At 42.5% G+C, this 19,873-nt stretch overlaps 1 protein-coding gene across 1 annotated transcript; it reads right to left on the bottom strand.

Moving 5' to 3' along the window:
* Positions 1–1,135: 1,135 nt before the first annotated feature.
* On the bottom strand, positions 1,136–18,984 carry PRDM14 (PR/SET domain 14). Its single transcript, XM_049853559.1, has 7 exons — positions 18,300–18,984; positions 17,645–17,698; positions 17,398–17,555; positions 16,112–16,382; positions 9,184–9,386; positions 6,811–6,912; positions 1,136–1,339 (listed from the first exon to the last, which is right to left on the bottom strand). The coding sequence occupies exons 1-7, from the start codon at positions 18,982–18,984 to the stop codon at positions 1,136–1,138; spliced, it is 1,677 nt and encodes a 558-aa protein (XP_049709516.1).
* Between the last annotated feature and the right edge of the window lie 889 nt (positions 18,985–19,873).

The raw sequence follows: 19,873 nt of genomic DNA, 5'->3' as shown, positions 1-19,873 counted from the left end.
GGACCTGGGTAGACCCAGCTTGAGTCCTCAACTTCCCCAGCAAACTCAGTGTTACCATATTATAGGGTTAATGTGAGGACTCAGCTAGAGAATGCATATAAAGGCCTTGGCTCAGTGGTAGCAAGTAGTAAACGCTCAATATACATTGCTTCTCAATACTCATGAGTCTAGCCTGTTATCTCTGTACACTAGAAAAGATAATTTCCACAAGCTTGCATTTGCCTTTTTTTTTTTAGGTGTCTGGGTAGGTGTCTCTATTTTTTTTAGACTCTCTATACTAGCATGAACCAGCTACTCAAACCAGGAATATCATTATTTTTTAGCCTACCGCAATTCTTCAGTCTTTCTCTGTTAGGTAATAATTTTTCTTTCCCGATTGGTAAAGGTCACAGATGATGGGGTGAATAACTTCCATGCCCTCTAAGTGATTTTGTCTGGTGCTACTGAACTGAAATTATTAACCAACAGTTTTCTGTATGTGGTGGGGGGGGGGGGGGTTGGCGGGGAGGGGAGTGTGAGAACCAAGGTTTTAAAATGAATTAAAAAAGAGACAGGAGATTAATTTACATTTGAATGACTTAGTTATAATACTTAAAAAGCTCTAGTTTGAATGAATTTTTAAAGAATGTGTCCTATAAGATATAGTAACAGGTGATGGCCAAAGATAATATTACAATTCAGGGCTCAAGGCAAATAGTAGAGGAAAGGGAACCTTCCCCCCTACCCCCCCAATCAAGAAATCAAGACTATTCTCTTCATCCCTGAAATGAAGGGATTGGATTGGGCCTTCCATATAAGTCTTCTAGAAGGCAGGGACTTCTACAGTCATTTTCAGGGTTTCTGTTGAGTTTTCCAGACCCTCATACATGGTTAGCAATCAGCTTTCATGGTTTCTAGGTGAATTCACCGCACCAAACTCAATTCTTATTAAAAGTTGGGAAAAACGTTTCTGCAAAAGCTGTTAAAACCAGTCAGTAAATATGGTAAATTCAACAAATTGGCCAGCTCCATTTTTCTCATCTCAATATTACTATCATTTGCTCATGACATACCCAAAACAAGAAATATAAAGAATCTTAGTCCTAATTTTCACATTGCCCCCCAAACTCCGAGGGCTAGCAGAACTCATGAAACTTCATGTGGCAGTAGAGAGCCTCTTGATCTGAGATTTTTCCACAGACACAGAGAAGCCATGATCATCATCCTTGTGTGAGCGTCGAACATGGCTATCATGGGCAGCATGGGATGCAAAACATTTGCCACAGTACTTGCACTTGAAGGGCTTCTCCCCAGAGTGCTGCCTAATATGTGTGCGGAGGATGCTGGAGGCAGTGAAAGTCTGGCAAAGAAGAGAAAAAGCAAAACTCCATGAGCTGGATAACCAACAAAACAAGGTTAACCTCATTGTTATTGGTAACTTGTGTCAACCGTAGCTCCCCAAATGATGAACCTCGGATTTTAAGGCTAAGTTGCATTTTTGGTCAACAGCAGTTTAATGAGAAAGGACTTGATTGACTGGTTTTGAGTGGCACAGATATTAGAGAGGAATCCCTGGGTAGCATAAATGGTTAGGCACCGAAAGGTTGGTGGTTCAAACTCATCCAGAGGTGCCTTGGAAGACAACCCTGGTAATCTGCTTCCAAAAGGTCACAGCCTTGAAAACACCATGGAGCAGTTCTACTCTACACATATGGGGTTGCCATGAGTTGGAATGGACCTGAGGGCAACTAACAAGAAAATAAAATTAGAGTTCTGGCTCTTCAGTGCAACCAAGATCCCTTGGGGGTCTAGTTAAAAATGCAGATTCTCAGCCTCACCTCACACAGTCTGACTCAGGAGGTCTGACATGAAACCCAGGAGCCCAAGTACCTGGAGATTCTGATACAAGCGGCCCTACAACTACACTTCAAGACAAGCTGCATTACAGCAGAAACTAATGTTGGCTGAAGTAATATTCTTTGCATAGATCAGTACCTTATTGGATTTTTTTTTTAACTTTTTATTTTGAGGTTAATTATAGATTTACATGCAGTTGTAATAAATAATGGATTCCCTGTACTCTTTGCCCAGTTTCCTCCAGTGGTAACATTTTTGAGGAAACCTGTAGGGCGAACGGAAAACAATAGGTATTGGCGAAATTGTGGAGAAACTGGAACTCTCATCCACTGGAAATGTGAAATGGTATAGCCACTGTGCAAAAAGTTTTGACAGTTCCTCAAAAAGTAGAACACAGAGCTGCCATATATCCTGGCAAACCCAGTCCTAGGTTGTTGTAGTCATCTACCCAAAAAAATCAGTGCTGCTATAACAGAAATACCACCAAGTAGATGGCTTTAATAAAGAGAAATTTATTCTCTCAGCCTGGTAGGTTACAAGTCCAAAATCAGGGTGTCAGCTCCAGGGGAAGGCTTTCTCTCTCTGTTGGCCTTATCATCAATCTTCCCCCAGACTAGGAACTTCTCTGCGCAGGGATCCCGGGTCAAAAGGACACACCCTGCTCCTGACACTGCTTTCTTGGTAGTATGAGGTCCTCCTGTCTCTCTGCTCTCTTCTTTCTTTTATATCTCAAGAGATTGCTCCAAGACACAATCCAATCTTGTAGATTGAGTCCTGCCTCACTAACACAACTGCCGCCCATTCTCCCTCATTAACATCATAGAAACGGGACTTACAAAACATAGGAAAATCACACAATACTGGGAATCATGGCCCAGCCCAACTGATACACACATTTTTGGGGGGACATAATTCAATCCATGACATAGGTATATATCCAGAAGAAGGCTGGAATGCAAACAGATACCTGTACACTAATGTTCATGATAGCATTTTTCACAATAGCCAAAAGGTGGAAACAACCAAAATGTTCATCAACAGAAGACCGAATAAATTAAATGTGGTACATATACATAATGGAATACTACTCAGCTGTACACAGAATTGAAGTCCTGATCCATGCCACAACATGGATGAACCTTAAAGACTCATGCTGAGCAAAATAATTTAGTTGCAAAAGGGCAAATACTGTATAATCTCACTTATATGTAATAAGCAAAATGTGTATAAGCCAAAGATTATTATTAGTGGCTACCAGGGCTAGGGAAAGGGGGGCGGTTTGCTTAGGGGGCAATGGGTTTATGTTAATGGTGGTGGAATGATTTGGAAAAGGAGAGTGAAAATGGTTGCACAACTTGAAGAATGTAACCCATGTTACCGAATTGTACATGTAGAAATTGTTGAGATGGCATATATTTTGCTATATATAGTTTCACCACAACTAAAAAAAAAAAAAAAATCACTATAGCACAATATCACAACCAGGATATTGACATTGATAGTCAAAACACAGAACATTTCCAACAGAAGAATCCCTCATTTTGTCCTTTTTTAGCCAAAACTACTTCCCTGCTGCTCCTACCTCCTCCTTAAACACTGGCAACTCCAAAACTGGTACTCCAATTGTGTAATATTGTCATTAAAAGAATGTTATATAAAATGAATCATACAGTATGTAACCTTTTGGGGTTTGCTTTTTTTCACTTAGCATAATTCTCTGGAGATTCATCCAGGTGGTTGTATGTATCAATAGCTCATTCCTTTTTATTGCTCAGTAGTATTTTATGACATGGATGTACCAGTCTGTTTAACCCACTGAAGAGCGTATGTGTTGTGTCCAGTTTTGAAGTGTTATGAATAAAGCTGCTGTAAACACTTGTGTACAGGTTTTTATGTGGCCATGTAAGTCTTCATTTCTCTGGGATAACGCCCAGGAGTCCAACTGGATCATTTGATAATAGCATGCTTAGTTCTAAAAGAAATTTCCATACCATTTTCCAGACTGGCTGTATCATTTTAGATTCCCAAGTATTTTGTTGTTTTCACATATCTTTTCTTGGCCATTTCTTCTCTTTCTATTATTTATAACCTTTTCCTCATTAACTTCAATACTATGCCTAACCTTTGTCCCTTTCAGGTAGTAGTATTAGAGTTACAGTCGATTGTCATGATTCGCAGTAGTCATGTTCTATGTCTCTGTGAACATTGAATCAGCAAATACTGAACCATTCATTGCTCAAGGGGTCATACAGGATTAGGTTCCTGCAAATCTCTGGTCACAACCTTTTTGTCAACCGAACAATATATAAACTTGTTTTAAGTACATTTCTGTCTAAAGACACCTTATTTAATATATATTGTTGATTTGCTAACATTGAACTCATGGCCAAAGCCCTGTAACTCCTGCCTGAACAAAGCTTATCTTAACACATATATTTTCCCTGTAATGCATATCACAGCCTTTTTGTGCTTAGGACACTAGACAATAGATACTTCAGCACTACACTTGGGGGCCATTTTAAACATTGAAGTAACCAACAAAAGCACGAAACTGCAAAAAAAAAAAAAAAAAGACACTAAATAGACCTCCGGAAAGGAGGCTCATTTACATTATGAGAGCTGAAACAAGACGGCAGGGAGTTGCCTTTTTTGACTTCAGCTGAGAGAGGCAACTTGGGAGACTCAAATTTTTGCCTCTGTGATTCCTGCCAAGCCAGACAAACTCTCCACAAAAGTACAAGAGAAAGAAAACAGTTTTATTATGGAACAAGTGTTAAACCAGAATGTGATGTGCATCACTGGTAATTCACTAAAGAGATCACAAAAACAGAAACAGATTTTATCCTTTTATATAGACAAGCTAATGCAACCCCCTTCATACAAGTTCTCAAGATAAATGACAACTGGTCCTCAAGTTAAACAGCACCCTTTGTCATCCTGAATTCACCAGGGAGTTGGGACAGCCACCTGTGTTTGCCAGTTGCCTTGGCCGAAGAAAAAAAATCAGTTTCTCCTATCTTTTTGACTGTAGGTAGGTACGCCTGTTCTCAGGTGAAATCAGAACAAGGTGATGCTCACAATGTAATGAGTGTCCTTTCCGAGGTCTATTTAAGTGTCACTTTTTTTGCAGTTTTGTGCTTCATTGGTGACTTGACTGTTTAAAATGGCTCCCAAGTGTTGTACTGAAGTATCATCTCGTGTCCTAAGCACAACTTGGAGCCCAATCCCGGCTGAAGTTAGGCTCCTGTTCTCCCAGCAAACTGGGAGACAGGGGTGCTATCTTCCTTGACTGACTACTTATCAAAGAGATGGCTTTCGGGTCCTTGAGGAAACATGCCTGGGTTATAAAATTGGCAAGAGGCTTATTTAGCCTTTACAAAGGTTAACATATACTGCAAAGAGGCAAAGAAAGAACTAAGTTTTCTAGTGTAAATGCTCTTAAGAAACGGGTGAGAGGTCTTTTTTATTTTTCAATAGGGAGAATTAAGTTTCTCTTTTTTTCGTCTAATTTGTATTTGTCCTCACAGCATGTCCAGGAATGGCTGCAAGAGCATCATAAGCACTGACTTCGGGGTTACAAATGCATTTTAGTGAGAAATACAAACCCACTGCTACTGAGTATGGACTGCATGAGAAAATGACTTAGATCTTCTGGTCCATTGACAGTGATATAAAACACCAGCTTAAACTAGTGATTTCCAATTTGGGGGATTAGGAGAGAAACATGGCAATGGAGCATCCGGGAGTATTAGCCTGCCCCAACAAGACCTTTCAGGATTGGCACATTGGCTTACTCAGTAAAATGCACAAACTGTACTTGTGCAGAATACCCAGACATGATCAATCTTATTAATCTACTTATGGTCTAGTTATATCTCCCACCTCCATTTTTCTATGCTGATTGCCTTCATTCCATTGACACACTCTTCCTTTGGATTTATTAGTTTCTCTAAGCCTGGTAGACCCAATGTTTTATTGTTCTTTGGGGTTTCAGAAGTATTCTTGACTAAGACTGCCAATATTCCTTTAACAGCTTTATTTTTAAAATGTAAACGACTCTTGGTGGTAGAAACATAGTCTATACCAGTGCTATCCAATAGGACTTCTGGGATAATGGTAATATTCTGTATCTGAGTTGTCCAATTTGGTGGTCTCTGGCTACTGAGCACTTAAAATGTGATTAGTGCAACTGAGGGGCTAAGTATTACATTTTTATTGATTTAAATAATTGCATATGGCTAATGGCTACCACCCCTGGACAGTGCCAATGTAGATCATCAAACTAGGACAAGAAGGGTTTTGTTATATATTTCTAAGATAATGGTCAAACTATTATCTCTATTCCAGCAACCCTAACTATGTGTTTCTCTTTTTTGCAACTCAATATTCTGTATAACATAGTTAGATTTGGTGCCATTTCTGCAATGGCCCTCTAGAAAGTTGAATCAGCAGCATTCTCCCAATTTTAAATCTCTATAGATTAAAAGAGTAACAATAGTAGCTACCATTTCAATAGTTCTTACAATAAGCCAGACACTGTTCCAAGTGTCTTACGTAGTATATGAACTCATATAAATTAATGACTTTGTAAGGCAAAGACTACTTATTTCTCCCGCTTTACCAATGGGGAAACGAAACACAGAAGCTACTTGCTCAAGGTTACACAGCTAGATTTAAACATCACAGGCAAGATTCGAACTTTGCCAGAGTCCACATTCTTCAATACTATGCAATATTTTCTGTGATTATCAGATCCCTGTAAATTTGGGATGTGTTTCATTACACATGTCCTAACTGCCAACTGACCAAGCTCAAGCATATTTGAGGGTGATAATGGGGACTGGAGAGATGATAACGGATTAGCCTTTACCAAGAGCTGATTATAAGCCTACCATTATGCTTCAAGCTCTTAACCATGAACACCCAATCAGGGCTCAAAAAAGAAAGGCCTGTTAGAAGGAGATTTCCATTTACCTTTGTACAATACACACACTGGTACGGTCTCTCTCCAGAGTGGATTCTCATGTGTTTGTTTAGGCTGGAAGACTGAGAGAAACACTTCCCACACGTGGAACACTAAGGCAAAAAAGAAAGAAATAATTGAAACCACATCTTCTCTGACCAAGTTAATTCAACATTTTGACAGTCTGGGTGTGAAAAACTTGGCAGAATTATTGTGTTTATGTACTGGAAGCAGGACCACCTCAAGTTAGAGGACTTGAGGTGAAGAGTCAGGTGGCATGGGTTCTGGCCCAGACCCTGTCTCTAATGTTGTGATTCTGATAATTTGCCGAACACTTTTGAGTGGAAGCTGAACAGGATTAGGGTATAAAATAAAGAGCCTATAATTAGTCCTGCTTTATCAACAAGGACTATATGACTACAGCAAATCAGTTAAACTTGGACTCTTCGTTGCCTGACTTTCCTCATGGACAAACTCCTTCTCTGTCTCCTTCAAAGGGTTGTGATTAACTTGCAAGCACTGTACAATTAATTAATTTAACAAGTATTTATCGAGTACCTACTATGTGCCCAACGCTCCACTAGAGACAAGAAGCTAAAATATCTATGGGGGTAGTGGCAAATTATGTAAACCAAAATCGTGATTCAGAGTGGCAGATAATCTAAGAATACAATGTCGAACCTACGAAAAAAGAAAAGCACTCTGGGCATCAAGTGGAAGTGTGTAGTACAGCCATATTCTGTGAACAGTTCATGCTGTTTCTCTTTACTCTTGATGCTGCTCACTCTTCTGAAATCTTTCTCGGGAGTTCTGAACCAGGCAAAGGAAAATAGGCAAAACCACTGAGAGACTGGCAGAGAAAAAATGTGTAGCCTTTGGTTTTGATACCACTTTTAAAAGTCACATTTGCTAAAAAGGAAGAACAACTTTCCTCTTGGGGGAGCGAGGTGCACATGGTTCCCACGTGTGCTTATGTGTGCAGGGGAAGCAGGTTGGTTAAGATTTTGGTTGTATTTTAAAAGTCTTTGTTAATTTTTCTGTAGTGGTTGAAGTTTTACTAATAGGGATGCTTTATCTTTATTAAAACAAAAAAATAAATATTTGAGTTAAAAGGGTAGCAATTAGAAACAACCTGTTCTTGAAAATTAAAAATAAATGAAACGAGAACAAAAACAACAAAACACTAACTAGAAATACCGTACAGGCAGTTCCTGGGTTACAAATGTCTGACTTATGGACAACTCATACTTAGGAATGGACTGCCATAAAGCCTATTATATTCAAAATTTAAGTTAAACACAGTGGTTCATAATAACGAATGTACACATTACTTTGTAAGGCTCTTGAAAACAGTGTTGTTTAGAAGTGTTTTATATGCATAAAAAAAAAGTACTATCAAGTCATTTCTGACTCATAGTGACCCCATATGGTTTCCTAGGAGCACCTGGAGGACTTGAACTGCCGACCATTTGGTTAGCAGCCAATGCATAGAAAGGTAAAATACATACTAAGACAAACATTTGACTACCAGATGCTGAATAAGAACAGTATGTGCCCGTTCTGACTTACCTACAAATTCAGTGTTGAGACAGACTTAGGAACAGATCTCATTCGTAACCTGGGAACTGCCTGTACTCCCCAGTTTTCAAGTAGGGTAAAAAAGTGACGCTAGAAGGAGTTGCTCAAGGTTGCAGCCTAGACAGCTAATTCTGACAGGGCAAGGAGTCAAACCTGAGTCCATCCATACCTAAAGGCTGTTCTTTTTGTACCAAGGCTGCCAGATACTGGTCACCAGTATCTGGACTGGCGTGAACATGGTTCCCTACGGCCATTATTGCTCTCCTTCCTTAAAAATCCTTTGCATGCCATACAGGCCTGGCATTCTTTGGACCATGACTGTGTTTCATCCTCACCTACACCTATCAACACACCTGCATGGATGATGGAACAACCTGCAGTTACCTAAAGCCACGAGCCAGGTTTTCTCCTGCCTAGAATGTCCCAACACTTCCCTCTCCCCAACCAACCTTGCCTCTGATTCAAGACAGATAGCCCAGTTTTCCTTCAAGATTCAGTGCCAAGGTCACCATTTCCATGAAGCCTTTCAAAACCCAAGTGTGCAGGTAGCAGTGGGCACTCCTTTCTTGTGTTTTCCACTCTGCCCTGTGCATCCCAGCACCTTGCACCTGTCACTGCACCTGTTCATTTTCACCTGCTTCTTCCATAGCACAGTCACCTCCTTCAGAGTTCCTGGCTCATCGGCATTGTATTCCAGCACCTAGCACCCAGGTGGCCAGCTGTATGTGTTCAGGGGTTTGGAGAAGGAGTGCAAAAATAGAGGGGAAAAGTGGCAGTCCAGGACTGCTCACCTTCCTGAGTCTTACCTTGTAAGGCCGGTGCTTCTCATGAACATGAAGGACATGGATACGGAGCCGGTCTCGCTTCTCAAAGGACCGATTGCAGAGAGAACAGGGAAACTTCCTATCACCTTTGTCCACACAGGAGGTGTATTTGAGGTGCTTATCTTTGTAATATTTGTAGGTAAATACTTTCCCACATCTTTCACATCTGTAACCTTCTTCAGACTCTGTCAAACACAGGGGGATACATGGCAGTGGCTTTTTTAAGCTACCGTCCCTCAGGCTTACTTCAAACTTTTCATTACAGAAAATGTTAAACGTATACCAAAGTAGAAATAATCGTGTGATAAACCCTAAGGTACCCCATCACTGAACTGCCACAATTCTCAACTCACAGCTAATTTTGTCTCATTTATATCATTACCACTTCCTTCATAAGGGACTCTTTGATACTGATTTATTATTTGGTTCATAGCTACCTCAGACTGTTATCTTTAAAAGATAACGACTTTTAAATGGATTGTGGTGATGGTTGTACAACATGTAATAAAATTAACATCACTGAATTGTATGCATAAAAATCCTCAAAATGGCAAAGGTTTTGTTATATACAATTTATCAAAGTAAAAACAAAACGAACAAAAAAAACTTCTTAAAAAGAATAACCAAGGGCCCAGTGTCAGTTAAGTGGGGAAAAGATAGTCTTTTTAACAAATGGTGCTGGCATAACTGGATATCCATTTGCTAAAAAATGAAATAGGACCCATACCTCACACCATGCACAAAAACTAACTTCAAGTGGATCAAAGACCTAAACATAAAGACTAAAACGATAAAGATCATGGAAGAAAAAATAGGGACAACGTTAGGAGCCCTAATACAGGGCATAAACAGAATACAAAACATTACCAAAAACGACGAAGAGAAACCAGATAACTGGGATCTCCTAAAAATCAAACACCTATGCTCATCTAAAGACTTCACCAAAAGAGTAAAAAGACCACCTACAGATTGGGAAACAATTTTCAGCTATGACATCTCCGACCAGCAACTGATCTCTAAAACACAAAATAATAAATGTTGGAGAGGCTGCGGAGAGATTGGAACTCTTATACACTGCTGGTGGGAATGTAAAATGGTACAACCACTTTGGAAATCTATCTGGTGTTTTCTTAAAGTTAGAAATAGAACTACCATACAACCCAGAAATCCCACTCCTCGGAATATACCCTAGAGAAATAAGAGCCTTTACATGAACAGATATATGCACACCCATGTTTATTGCAGCTCTGTTTATAATAGCAAAAAGCTGGAAGCAACCAAGGTGTCCATCAACGGATGAATGGTTAAATTGTGGTATATTCACACAGTGGAATACTACGCATCGATAAAGAACAGTGACGAATTTGTGAAACATTTCATAACATGGAGGAACCTGGAAGGCATTATGCTGAGTGAAATTAGTCAGTTGCAAAAGGACAAATATTGTATAAGACCACTATTATAAGATCTTGAGAAATGGTATAAACTGAGAAGAACACATACTTTTGTGGTTATGAGGAGGGAGGGAGGGTGGGAGAGGGTTCTTTACTGATTAATTAGTAGATAAGAACTACTTTAGGTGAAGAGAAGTACAATACTCAATACAGGGAAGGTCAGCTCAACTGGACTGGACCAAAAGCAAAGTTTCCAGGATAAACTGAATGCTTTGAAGGTCAGTGGAGCAAGGGTGGGGGTTTGGGAACCATGGCTTAAGGGGACTTCTAAGTCAATTGGCAAAATAATTCTATTATGAAAACATTCTGCACCCCACTTTGAAGTGTGGCGTCTGGGGTCTTAAATGCTAACAAGCGGCCATCTAAGATGCATCAATTGGTCTCAACCCACCTGGATCAAAGGAGAATGAAGATCACCAAGGTCACAGGATAACTATGAGCCCAAGAGACAGAAAGGGCTACATGAACCAGAGACTTACATCATCCTGAGACCAGAAGAACTAGATAGTGCCCGGCCACAACCGATGACTGCCCTGACAGGGAGCACAACAGAGAACCCCTGAGGGAGCAGGAGAACAGTAGGATGGCAGACCCCAAATTCTCATAAAAAGACCAGACTTAATGGTCTGACTGAGACTAGAAGAATCCCGGCGGTCATGGTCCCCACACCTTCTGTTGGCACAGGGCAGGAACCATTCCCAAAGACAACTCATCAGACATGGAAGGGACTGGACAATGGGTTGGAGAGAGATGCTGATGAAGAGTGAGCTACCTGCATCAGGTGGACACTTGAGACTGTGTTGGCATCTCCTGTCTGGAGGGGAGATGGGAGGGTGGAGAGGGTTAGAAACTGGCAAAACCGGCACGAAAGGAGAGACTGGAAGGAAGGAGCAGGCTGACTCATCATGGGGAGAGTAAGAGGGAATATGTAGTAAGGTGTGTATAAGCTTGTATGTGACAGACTGACTTGACGTGTAAACTTTCACTTAAAGCACAATAAAAATTATTAAAAAAAAAAAAGAATAACCATTGACCATACCTAAAATATTAACTCTAATTCCTTAATGTAAATATATATGCATATATTAATTTAATTATTTTAGTCATTTGTTCAAATTAGGATTCAAAGTCTACATAGGTACATGCTTGCTATGTCTCTAAAGTCTCCTAAATTCTCCTTCACTTTTCCCCCTGCAATGTATTTGCTGAAGAAACCCTTCCTCCAGTACAGCTTAGGAGCCGTTCAATTCTGCAGTTCTTGACCATTCTTGACTGGCACTTGTGGCAAGCTTACTCTGCTGACTCTCACTTTAAAAATTAGTCCCAGCCACAGCTCCAACAGTGCACCCAGGACAAGGATAACCAACCACAGCTCACTTTCAGGGCTTCTCGTGAGCTGCTCCCTTTGGAGCCCATTTACAAAATTCTAGATGCCCTCTCAGGACGAGGAAACTGAGATGTTCCTTTGTAGTTCACTTCTCTAAACTTTGGGGAAAGATTCCAGAGCTAGAATCTTCATGTATAGAGTCAGGATGAAAATGTCTCGCTTTCCCTACCTCCCTGGGTGATCATGGTGATTAATTCTAACACTTAGTGAGTTTTTATCCATGTGAGGGATATTATCACTGAATGATAGAGATGACCCAGAAAGGCCAATTTGTTATTATTGGAGGAGGGTTGGGGAGGCGGGAGGTTAGAGAAGGTGAAGCCGGCTCTAGCAAAGGAGGTTTGGGGTTATATTCACGTAGGGGGAAGGGAGGAGGACAGGCCACCTACACAAAAGCACCCCTGCCGAGTACACTCTGGATTCCAGAGGATAAAGTGGCTTTGACTATGAATGCATCACTGAGACCTTTTTGTCTGCCCCCAGGGAGGGAGAGAAGGGCCAGGAGCATATGCATCAGGACTGCAGGGAAGCTGTCCATCAGGAGCTTTGTTAGTAGACAACTACAGTCCCAGCACGTTTAACAGGTGGCTAAGGAAATAAACCATTCATTAAGTAAATAACCAGGAGGCAACCTCCAACCCAACGGAAGATCCATTGCCCTGCTGTCTATCACTTTCATTGAGGTGCTAATATTCTCAGAACCCCCCTATTGGGATGGTTTTTGCTCAGAGCTACAATCTTCATCCATCAAAAATTCCTGGCCTTTCTGCTTCCTGGGGTGGGACGAGAGGGTCTGTATTAAAGGATCAGTAATCTTTAAAATTCAAAGCACTAAAGCCCACAAAAAACTTCAGAATAAGGGTTCAATAATGAGTTAGTGGTGGAAATAGCTAAGGGTTTGACTAGCAGAGAGGCTGGCAATTTGAACCCACCCAGAGATGCCTCGGAAGACTGGCAGGTGATCTGATTCCACAGGTTACAGCCTTGAAACCCTATGGAGCAGTTTTACTCTGCACAGGAGTTTGTCATGAATTGGAGTTGACATGATGGCAACTAACAATACATTAGCTTAAGAATAGCCATGTAGGCATAAATGAAACACTGGCCCTGTTAATCAGGCTTTAGCTGTGCACATTTTTTCCTTGGGCCTTTGGAAATTTTTCTTCTCTCCCATCTCATTCAACTACAATTTTCTAGTCAAGGGATTTCTCAATATAATGCTCTCTGCTGTGTCATAAACTCGGTTTGGATATAGTTTGGGAACCATTAAGAGCTGTCCTCCCATTTCACACCTCCATCCCCCCAAAACACTTGAGGCACGCTTGCATACTCAAACAATCCATCCACATAGGGCCCAGATCCTTCCTTCTTCAATCAGACCTTAAAAGGGAAGGCTCTTTAGTGTTCGGCCCTAGCCAAAAGCTTTTGTGAAAACATTTCTTCTGAGAGCAGAGGAATTTTGATTTTCCTTTCACTTTTATCATATCCAAAATATAGCAAAATAATTCATTTGTAATTCCTCCCCCAAGAGACTAAGTTTTTTACATCTCTCTTTCCAGACACTGTCCAAATATATGCCATTTTAAAGACGCTGCAAGCACTGGCTGTAATTTGGTTCAGAATTGGAACAAGAGGAACTGTGTGCTGGGTTTTTTCCCCCACAAAGCATTGAAATCCACTCGTTGGTAACTAACAAGTATCATAAGTCCTCATTCCTGTTGCTTAGTATACGATTGTGATCTCAGTTATCTGCGTACTATTCCATGTTACTTAATCATCCTACCACTGAGCACTTAGGTTGTAATTTATCACTAATATGGATGGTGCTATAATTAAAACCCCTGCAGGCAAAATTTTTCTTTTTGGACTCTTTCCTGAAGATAAAGTTTCAGAAGAGTATTCCTGAGACTAGGAACCCTGGTGGTGCAAGGGTTAAGCACGGGGCTGCTAACCAAAGGGTGGGTGGTTCAAACTACCAGCTGCTGTTCCACAGGAGAAAAGACTTGGCGATCCGCTCCCATAAAGATGAACCAAAAAACCAAATCACTTGCTGATTCTGACTCATAGGAACCCTATAGGACAGAGGCAAGGATGGCGAGACAGCGTCTTACATACTTTGGACATGTTGTCAGGAGGGATCAGTCCCTGGAGAAGGACATCATGCTTGGCAGAGGAAAGGGTCAGCGGAAAAGAGGAAGACCCTCAACAAGGTCAATTAACACAGTGGCTGCAACAATGAGCTCAAGCATAACAATGATTTTAAGGATGGCACAGGATCGGGCAGCGTTTCGTTCTGTTCTCCATAGGGTCGCTATAAGTTGGAAACGACTCGATGGCACCTAATAACAAAAACAGGACAGAGTAGAACTGTCCCACTGGGTTTCCAAGGCTGTAAATCTTTACAGAAGCAGGCTGCCACATCTTTCTCCTGAGGAGTGGCTGGTGGGTTTGAACCACCAACCTTTTGGTTAGCAGCCCAGCACTTAACCATTGTGCCACTCTAGGAAACTCTGTCCTACAGGGTACACTATGATTTGGAATCTACTCGACAGCACACAGCATTACCGAGATATCAAAGGTTATGAACATTTACTAGCTCGATATATATCGTTAGGTAAGTTTTAAAAAGAATAATGATTACTTTTTTGAGTTATTACTCATGTATTTTTCTCAAATTCCTTTTCACTCCCCCCTACCCTCCGCGCCCCGCAGAAAAGACTGACTTTGTTTGGTGCTACGTATGAGGCAAATTTGAGCTCCTCAGACTATAGAGAAACTACCCTTTCCAGCTCTACCCACGTCCCACCCCCACGTTGGGGTAGTAGGAAGACGGCTCACCAAAACAGGCGTGATAAAAAAAAAAAAAATTTCTACCTTGGGCTTTGCAAAGGGACTGCTGTTACATGCTTCCTAATCCTTGTTGGATCTTTACATGCCTTTGGCTTCACTACTCCCAGAGTCTGGATTGCCTTCCTTTTCTCCCTGCCTTACATCCTTTATTTAATCTAAGCAGTATTTCCCCACTCAGCTGTAACGTCTTCTTTTATTCAGGACACATCCGAGCCCAAGAGCAGGGATATTGCTCTTGAGGATCATTTCCTGCCCTGAAGGGTCTTGATGGAGCAGGGAGACATGTGGCCGACAACGGCTGTAGTGTGATGAGTACCAGTTTGCTTTGACTTTAACTATTACACACATTATTCATTATTGGGTAACAATCCATCCTTCTATCCTATTGCACATATTACTGTAATTTGCATTTGTCTTGTCCCACCTACTAGATCAGTAGTTTTCAAATGTTTGTGTATGTGAAATTTACTTAAAGAGCTTATTAAAAACGAGGCTCATATCCCTAGAGAGTGGAACGGGTCCTCTAGCTCCTCGCTACCCATATGTGGTCCAGGGATCAGCAGCATCGCTGTCATCTGGATGTTTGCTAGAAATGCAGAATCTCGGGCCCCACCCCAGTCCTTGGAATTAGAATCATCATCTTAACAAGATCCCCTGTTATTCATACCTGCATTAAAACTGGAAAGTTAAGAGCTCACAGTCAGAAATACATTTTATATTTGAGACCTAGCGTACAAATACTTGTCCTTTGGAAACAAAAGCTTTACAAAACAATGCTTCCTCTTACTATTGACCTACATCAATATTTTCTATTTCACTTTACTTGTATTCTTTTTCTTTTCTAGAATGCTGGTCTCACTGATTTCCCACCCCACTAAGATGCACAGCAGACCATTTGAAAGACACTGCTCTAACTCTTTGACTTCATCAGGTGTGTTAGCCTCAGCAGAGATGAATCAAACTGGCCCACCTAAGGCAGAGTTTGCATCCACTTATTTCATTCTCTGGGAGAGGGTGAAGAGGTAGAAGGGAAGGTGAAGGTGTTTTCCTCCAGCTGGGTTATGCATCCCTGGTTAAAGACACTCTGTTTAGTCTTTTCCATTAGCCTGTGGGAGAGAGGAGCTTACAGGTGGGGAGCTGGCTACAGGAGGGTTTGAGGACATGAGCCCAGAACTTCCATGAGGAGGGCTCCAGCGGGTGAGGCAGGGAATGCACTTACCTTCAGAGGGCCCAGGTAATGGCTTGCCCTGGTCTGTGAACCGAAGTCTCAAGGGAATGTCCAAAAACTTCTCATAGCAGTCTCCATACCACACAAGGAGCTCCTGGTTCTGGTAGATCTCCTTGCAGCTCTCATAAAATATCTGCCCTTTACACTGCACGGCAACTAGGTTCTGTTCCTCGGGGAATCGGGCACAGTTGACGTAGGACATCCAGTTCCCTGCACCTCCTTTTCCATCTACAAAGTGGCTCAACTGACCATCCTCAAAGATCTAAATGAAATAAGACATGAAGTTTGGAATGTACATCTTTTGCCTACCCTATTTTTTTTATACATTTATTTATTAGAAATGAATAACCCAGATCTCATACTTGAGTTCCTATGAATTAGATTTGACACCATTACAAGTAGTATATAAATTTACTTAGGCTTAAAGGCATCTCCATCAATGATGTGACAGATTTTTAAGGATTTTTCACTTTATTACTTTCTTGATTTCCAAATCTCTGTTGTACGCAGATGTTAACTTTATAATTTTATATATTAGTTTTTAAGGGAAACAAGAGAAGATTACATTTAATTCCAACACTTACAGACAACCGATTGTGTATTTTATTCCAACCTAGTTTTCATGCATATTGATGGGTCTGTAATTTAAGTCTTTCTCCACTCTGGGCAATTCCAATGTCTCTAATGTTTCATTATGAACAACCCCACGATTAACATCTTCTACATAGTCTGAATTTCAGATTACTTTCCTAAACTATATTACTAGAAGTAGAAATTCTGTGTCAAGAGGCTTTAAACACTGGAAGGTACTTGATCCGTTCTGATAAATTGTTTTCCATACAGGTAACAAATTGTAGACCCACCAGTATGTCCTGTCCACCTTTGCTAGCTTGAAGGGTATCAGTTTTAAAACTTCTTTGCTAACTGCATAGGCAAATACATATCAAATTTTAAAATTAATTCTCTCTCCTTTGGCATATTTTCAGCCATTTGGATTTTCCTATAAATATAACACAATGCATTAATTCTTTAAATGCATATCTGTTGGCTAACCTTCATAGACTAAAATGACCTAAGAGACCAGAGAACTCATAGAATTCATGCAAAGGTGCCATCCTCAAGTAGTGAGGCCTGCCATTTCTCCCCTTTATGTTGCAAAACAGCACAAAGAGAACTAACTGATTCAGGCCGGAACATTCCCTGAGGTGCAAAGGCCAAGATTTTCCCCCACCAGCTTCCCTCCCCATTTTCAGCAGTGCCACTAGAAATATATTTACCTCCCACATCAGAGAATTGTCTCCATAGGTCTTTATTTCACTGGCGTTGATCACTTTACCTTGAAAGGGCCCAAACCTGACTCCTTTGGCAATGAGGCTACTACAGAACACACCAAAATGTGGGACTCCACCAAATATCGTCCACCGTAGGCAGAGACCTAGAGAAAAATCAAGGTGGGAAGATACAGTGAGGAAGCTGAATCTGTATTAGCTCAGGAAAAGAAATTCAAGTGCAAGTCATGCCTACCTTCTGGTAGCTGAAGCGAATCTTTATCCAGACTTTGAGGAAGAGAATTTGATCCTATAAAAAGGTAAGGTTAAGAATTTTTTTCATACTTTTCATTAATAACATTATTATGAAAGGCTTTTATAAGGCATTTCCCTCCCTAGAGGTAGCCATGTTTATCCTTTATATTTTTACATTTTTCTGCTCTTTTTAAATGAGATTTTCATACACAGTTTTTCATATGAGGCTCAGAACAACACTTGCAAGGCTGTATAATAAGCCCCCTTTGTAAATTTAAGAAACTGGAGAATCAGAGGATGGTGCTGATTTTGATTAAGGTTATGGTAAACATCTGAGCTGGGACTTCAAGTGTAAAGTGCATGAAGATGTCATTGAGATACCGTGCATCTAGATAGAATCTGATCACAGATAACAAGTGGGCTGCATGAAGCATTTCTTTCCTGACCCTCACTTCTCTCAACTCTGACCAAAGCCTACCTTGGGAGTCATGTAAAAGTGAAGCCTTAGAATTGAGCTTAGAATCTTCGGGCTCCATTTCTGTTGTTAGTACACTCCTCAACCTGTACAGACTCAGCAACAATTTGAAGTGCCTCTTCCACACTCCCACCTCTAGTACCATCCAACCCAACTACGGGGTGATTTTTTCTCCGTTTACCAGAGCTGCTTGCAGGGACCGGAAGGCCAGAAATCGCATGATGCAGGTGGACTGGATACTTCAAGCTGCGAATGGCTCCATACAGAACTAAGTGCAGGTCCTCGGCGGTGAAGTGGTAATGAGTCGACTTCCCCTCTGGGCTCAGGGGTTTGGGGACATCCTCAGACCCCTTGCTGGGGATGCAGGATAACTGGAAGGTCTTCTGATCTTCAGGTAGCAGGCAAGCATCCACAGGGGGCAGCGGGATTAAAGTTTCAGGTCCATAACACTGGCCAGTGTTGCTCTGGCCACCAATGTGGCCGAAGTCTTCACTGCTGGCTCCTGTATACTCGCTTTTCACAAAGTGTGGCACCTCCCTGGGAAGGTGGGGAATTGGGTACCACTGTGGCACCTTGCCGTATCCGGGCAGATCATAGAGCAGCTCGGGCTGTAGGGCCAGACGCGAGATCAGCAGGGGAGCTGCCGTCTCGAAGGCAAAGGGGAGCATGGCCTGGGACTCCGACACTGCAGAGTCCAGCTGCCGGAAAGATTGGTAGTCCTCCTGGGCGGTGGTAAGGGTGTTCCCGTAGTGGCCATAGGGCAGAGAAGACGTGTAGTAGGCGGCCAGGTCCTCGGGGTTGCTCTGGAAAGGCGGGTAGTACACCTTGTCCTGGGGCCCGGCCTCACACAGCGGTCGCAGAGCCATCCCGGGGCACAGAGTGCTGCTGGTCTGCGGAAAAGCAAAGAGCGGATGAGTTCGCGTCGCGGGGCGCTGCCCGCGGCCCTCCTTCTGCCTGCCGGGTGTGATCCGAAGGCAGAGCGGATTCCTTCCACCAGCTAGTCCCAGGTCGATGGGAATTGGGTAAATTCGATCTCGCGGACCCTTCCGTGCCACAAACCAAACAACAGAAACAAAAATAAACAACCAAAAAATTCCGAACGAAAATTTGCCGGGATCGTGCCCGACTCCAGGCTCTTGCTTAGTGTCGCCTTTGCCTTCCCTCTCCAAACACTCCTGGGCCAAGCACGAGTGGTTTCCAGCACCCGCTCTCTACATCTGGCCCCCACTCTGGCTCCTGCAAAACCAGTTCCAAGGTCGGCGTCAGAACTCTTTAATAGGGTGGGTCTGCGCCACCGCACCCTCCCACCCCCGGGAATGGGGCCGAGGGCTGAGAACAAGGCCGTCCGAGGACTTCGGGGCACTGGGCTCCCAGCAGGAAGGGAAGCTTGAAGGGCCCCGGGTGGGACTGCGTAGGCCGAAGCGCGCTCCCCGAGCCCCCCAGGCGGGTCCGGGGGCCCCCAAACCGGCTGCGAGGCCGATGTCTGACCCTGCAGACGCTGACTGTCGGGCCGCCCCGGGTGAAAAGCAGCGCACTATCTCAGGTTTCCCCCAGAGCTCCGCAGCCTCCGCTCCGCTCCCCATGCGGCCCAAGTCCCACCACAGCTCCCGGGTCCCTCGGAAACTCCAGGTCACTCACCTGGAGAGGGCAGGGGCCAGGTAGGACAGAGAAGCCTGGCCCGCCGGTCGCACTCCCGGCCCCGCGCCGCAGGCGTAAAGGACGGCTTTTTAATGGATACGCTGCACAAGTTAACCA

This window comes from Elephas maximus, chromosome 15 (genome assembly GCF_024166365.1).
Source record: "Elephas maximus indicus isolate mEleMax1 chromosome 15, mEleMax1 primary haplotype, whole genome shotgun sequence".
Classification (NCBI taxonomy): domain Eukaryota; kingdom Metazoa; phylum Chordata; class Mammalia; order Proboscidea; family Elephantidae; genus Elephas; species Elephas maximus.
Note: the sequence above shows the minus strand (reverse complement) of the source record. Positions and strands in the feature narration are given on the sequence as shown.

Excerpts from the sequence above, each read along its gene's own strand:
- PRDM14 (XM_049853559.1), bottom strand. The coding sequence starts at position 18,984 with ATGGCTCTGCGACCGCTGTGTGAGGCCGGGCCCCAGGACAAGGTGTAC. Across the intron at positions 17,556-17,644 it reads TTCGCTTCAGCTACCAGAAG|GTCTCTGCCTACGGTGGACG; the intron begins GTAGGCATGACT and ends ATTTTTCTCTAG. Across the intron at positions 9,387-16,111 it reads ATTACCTGGGCCCTCTGAAG|AGTCTGAAGAAGGTTACAGA; the intron begins GTAAGTGCATTC and ends TGTGTTTGACAG.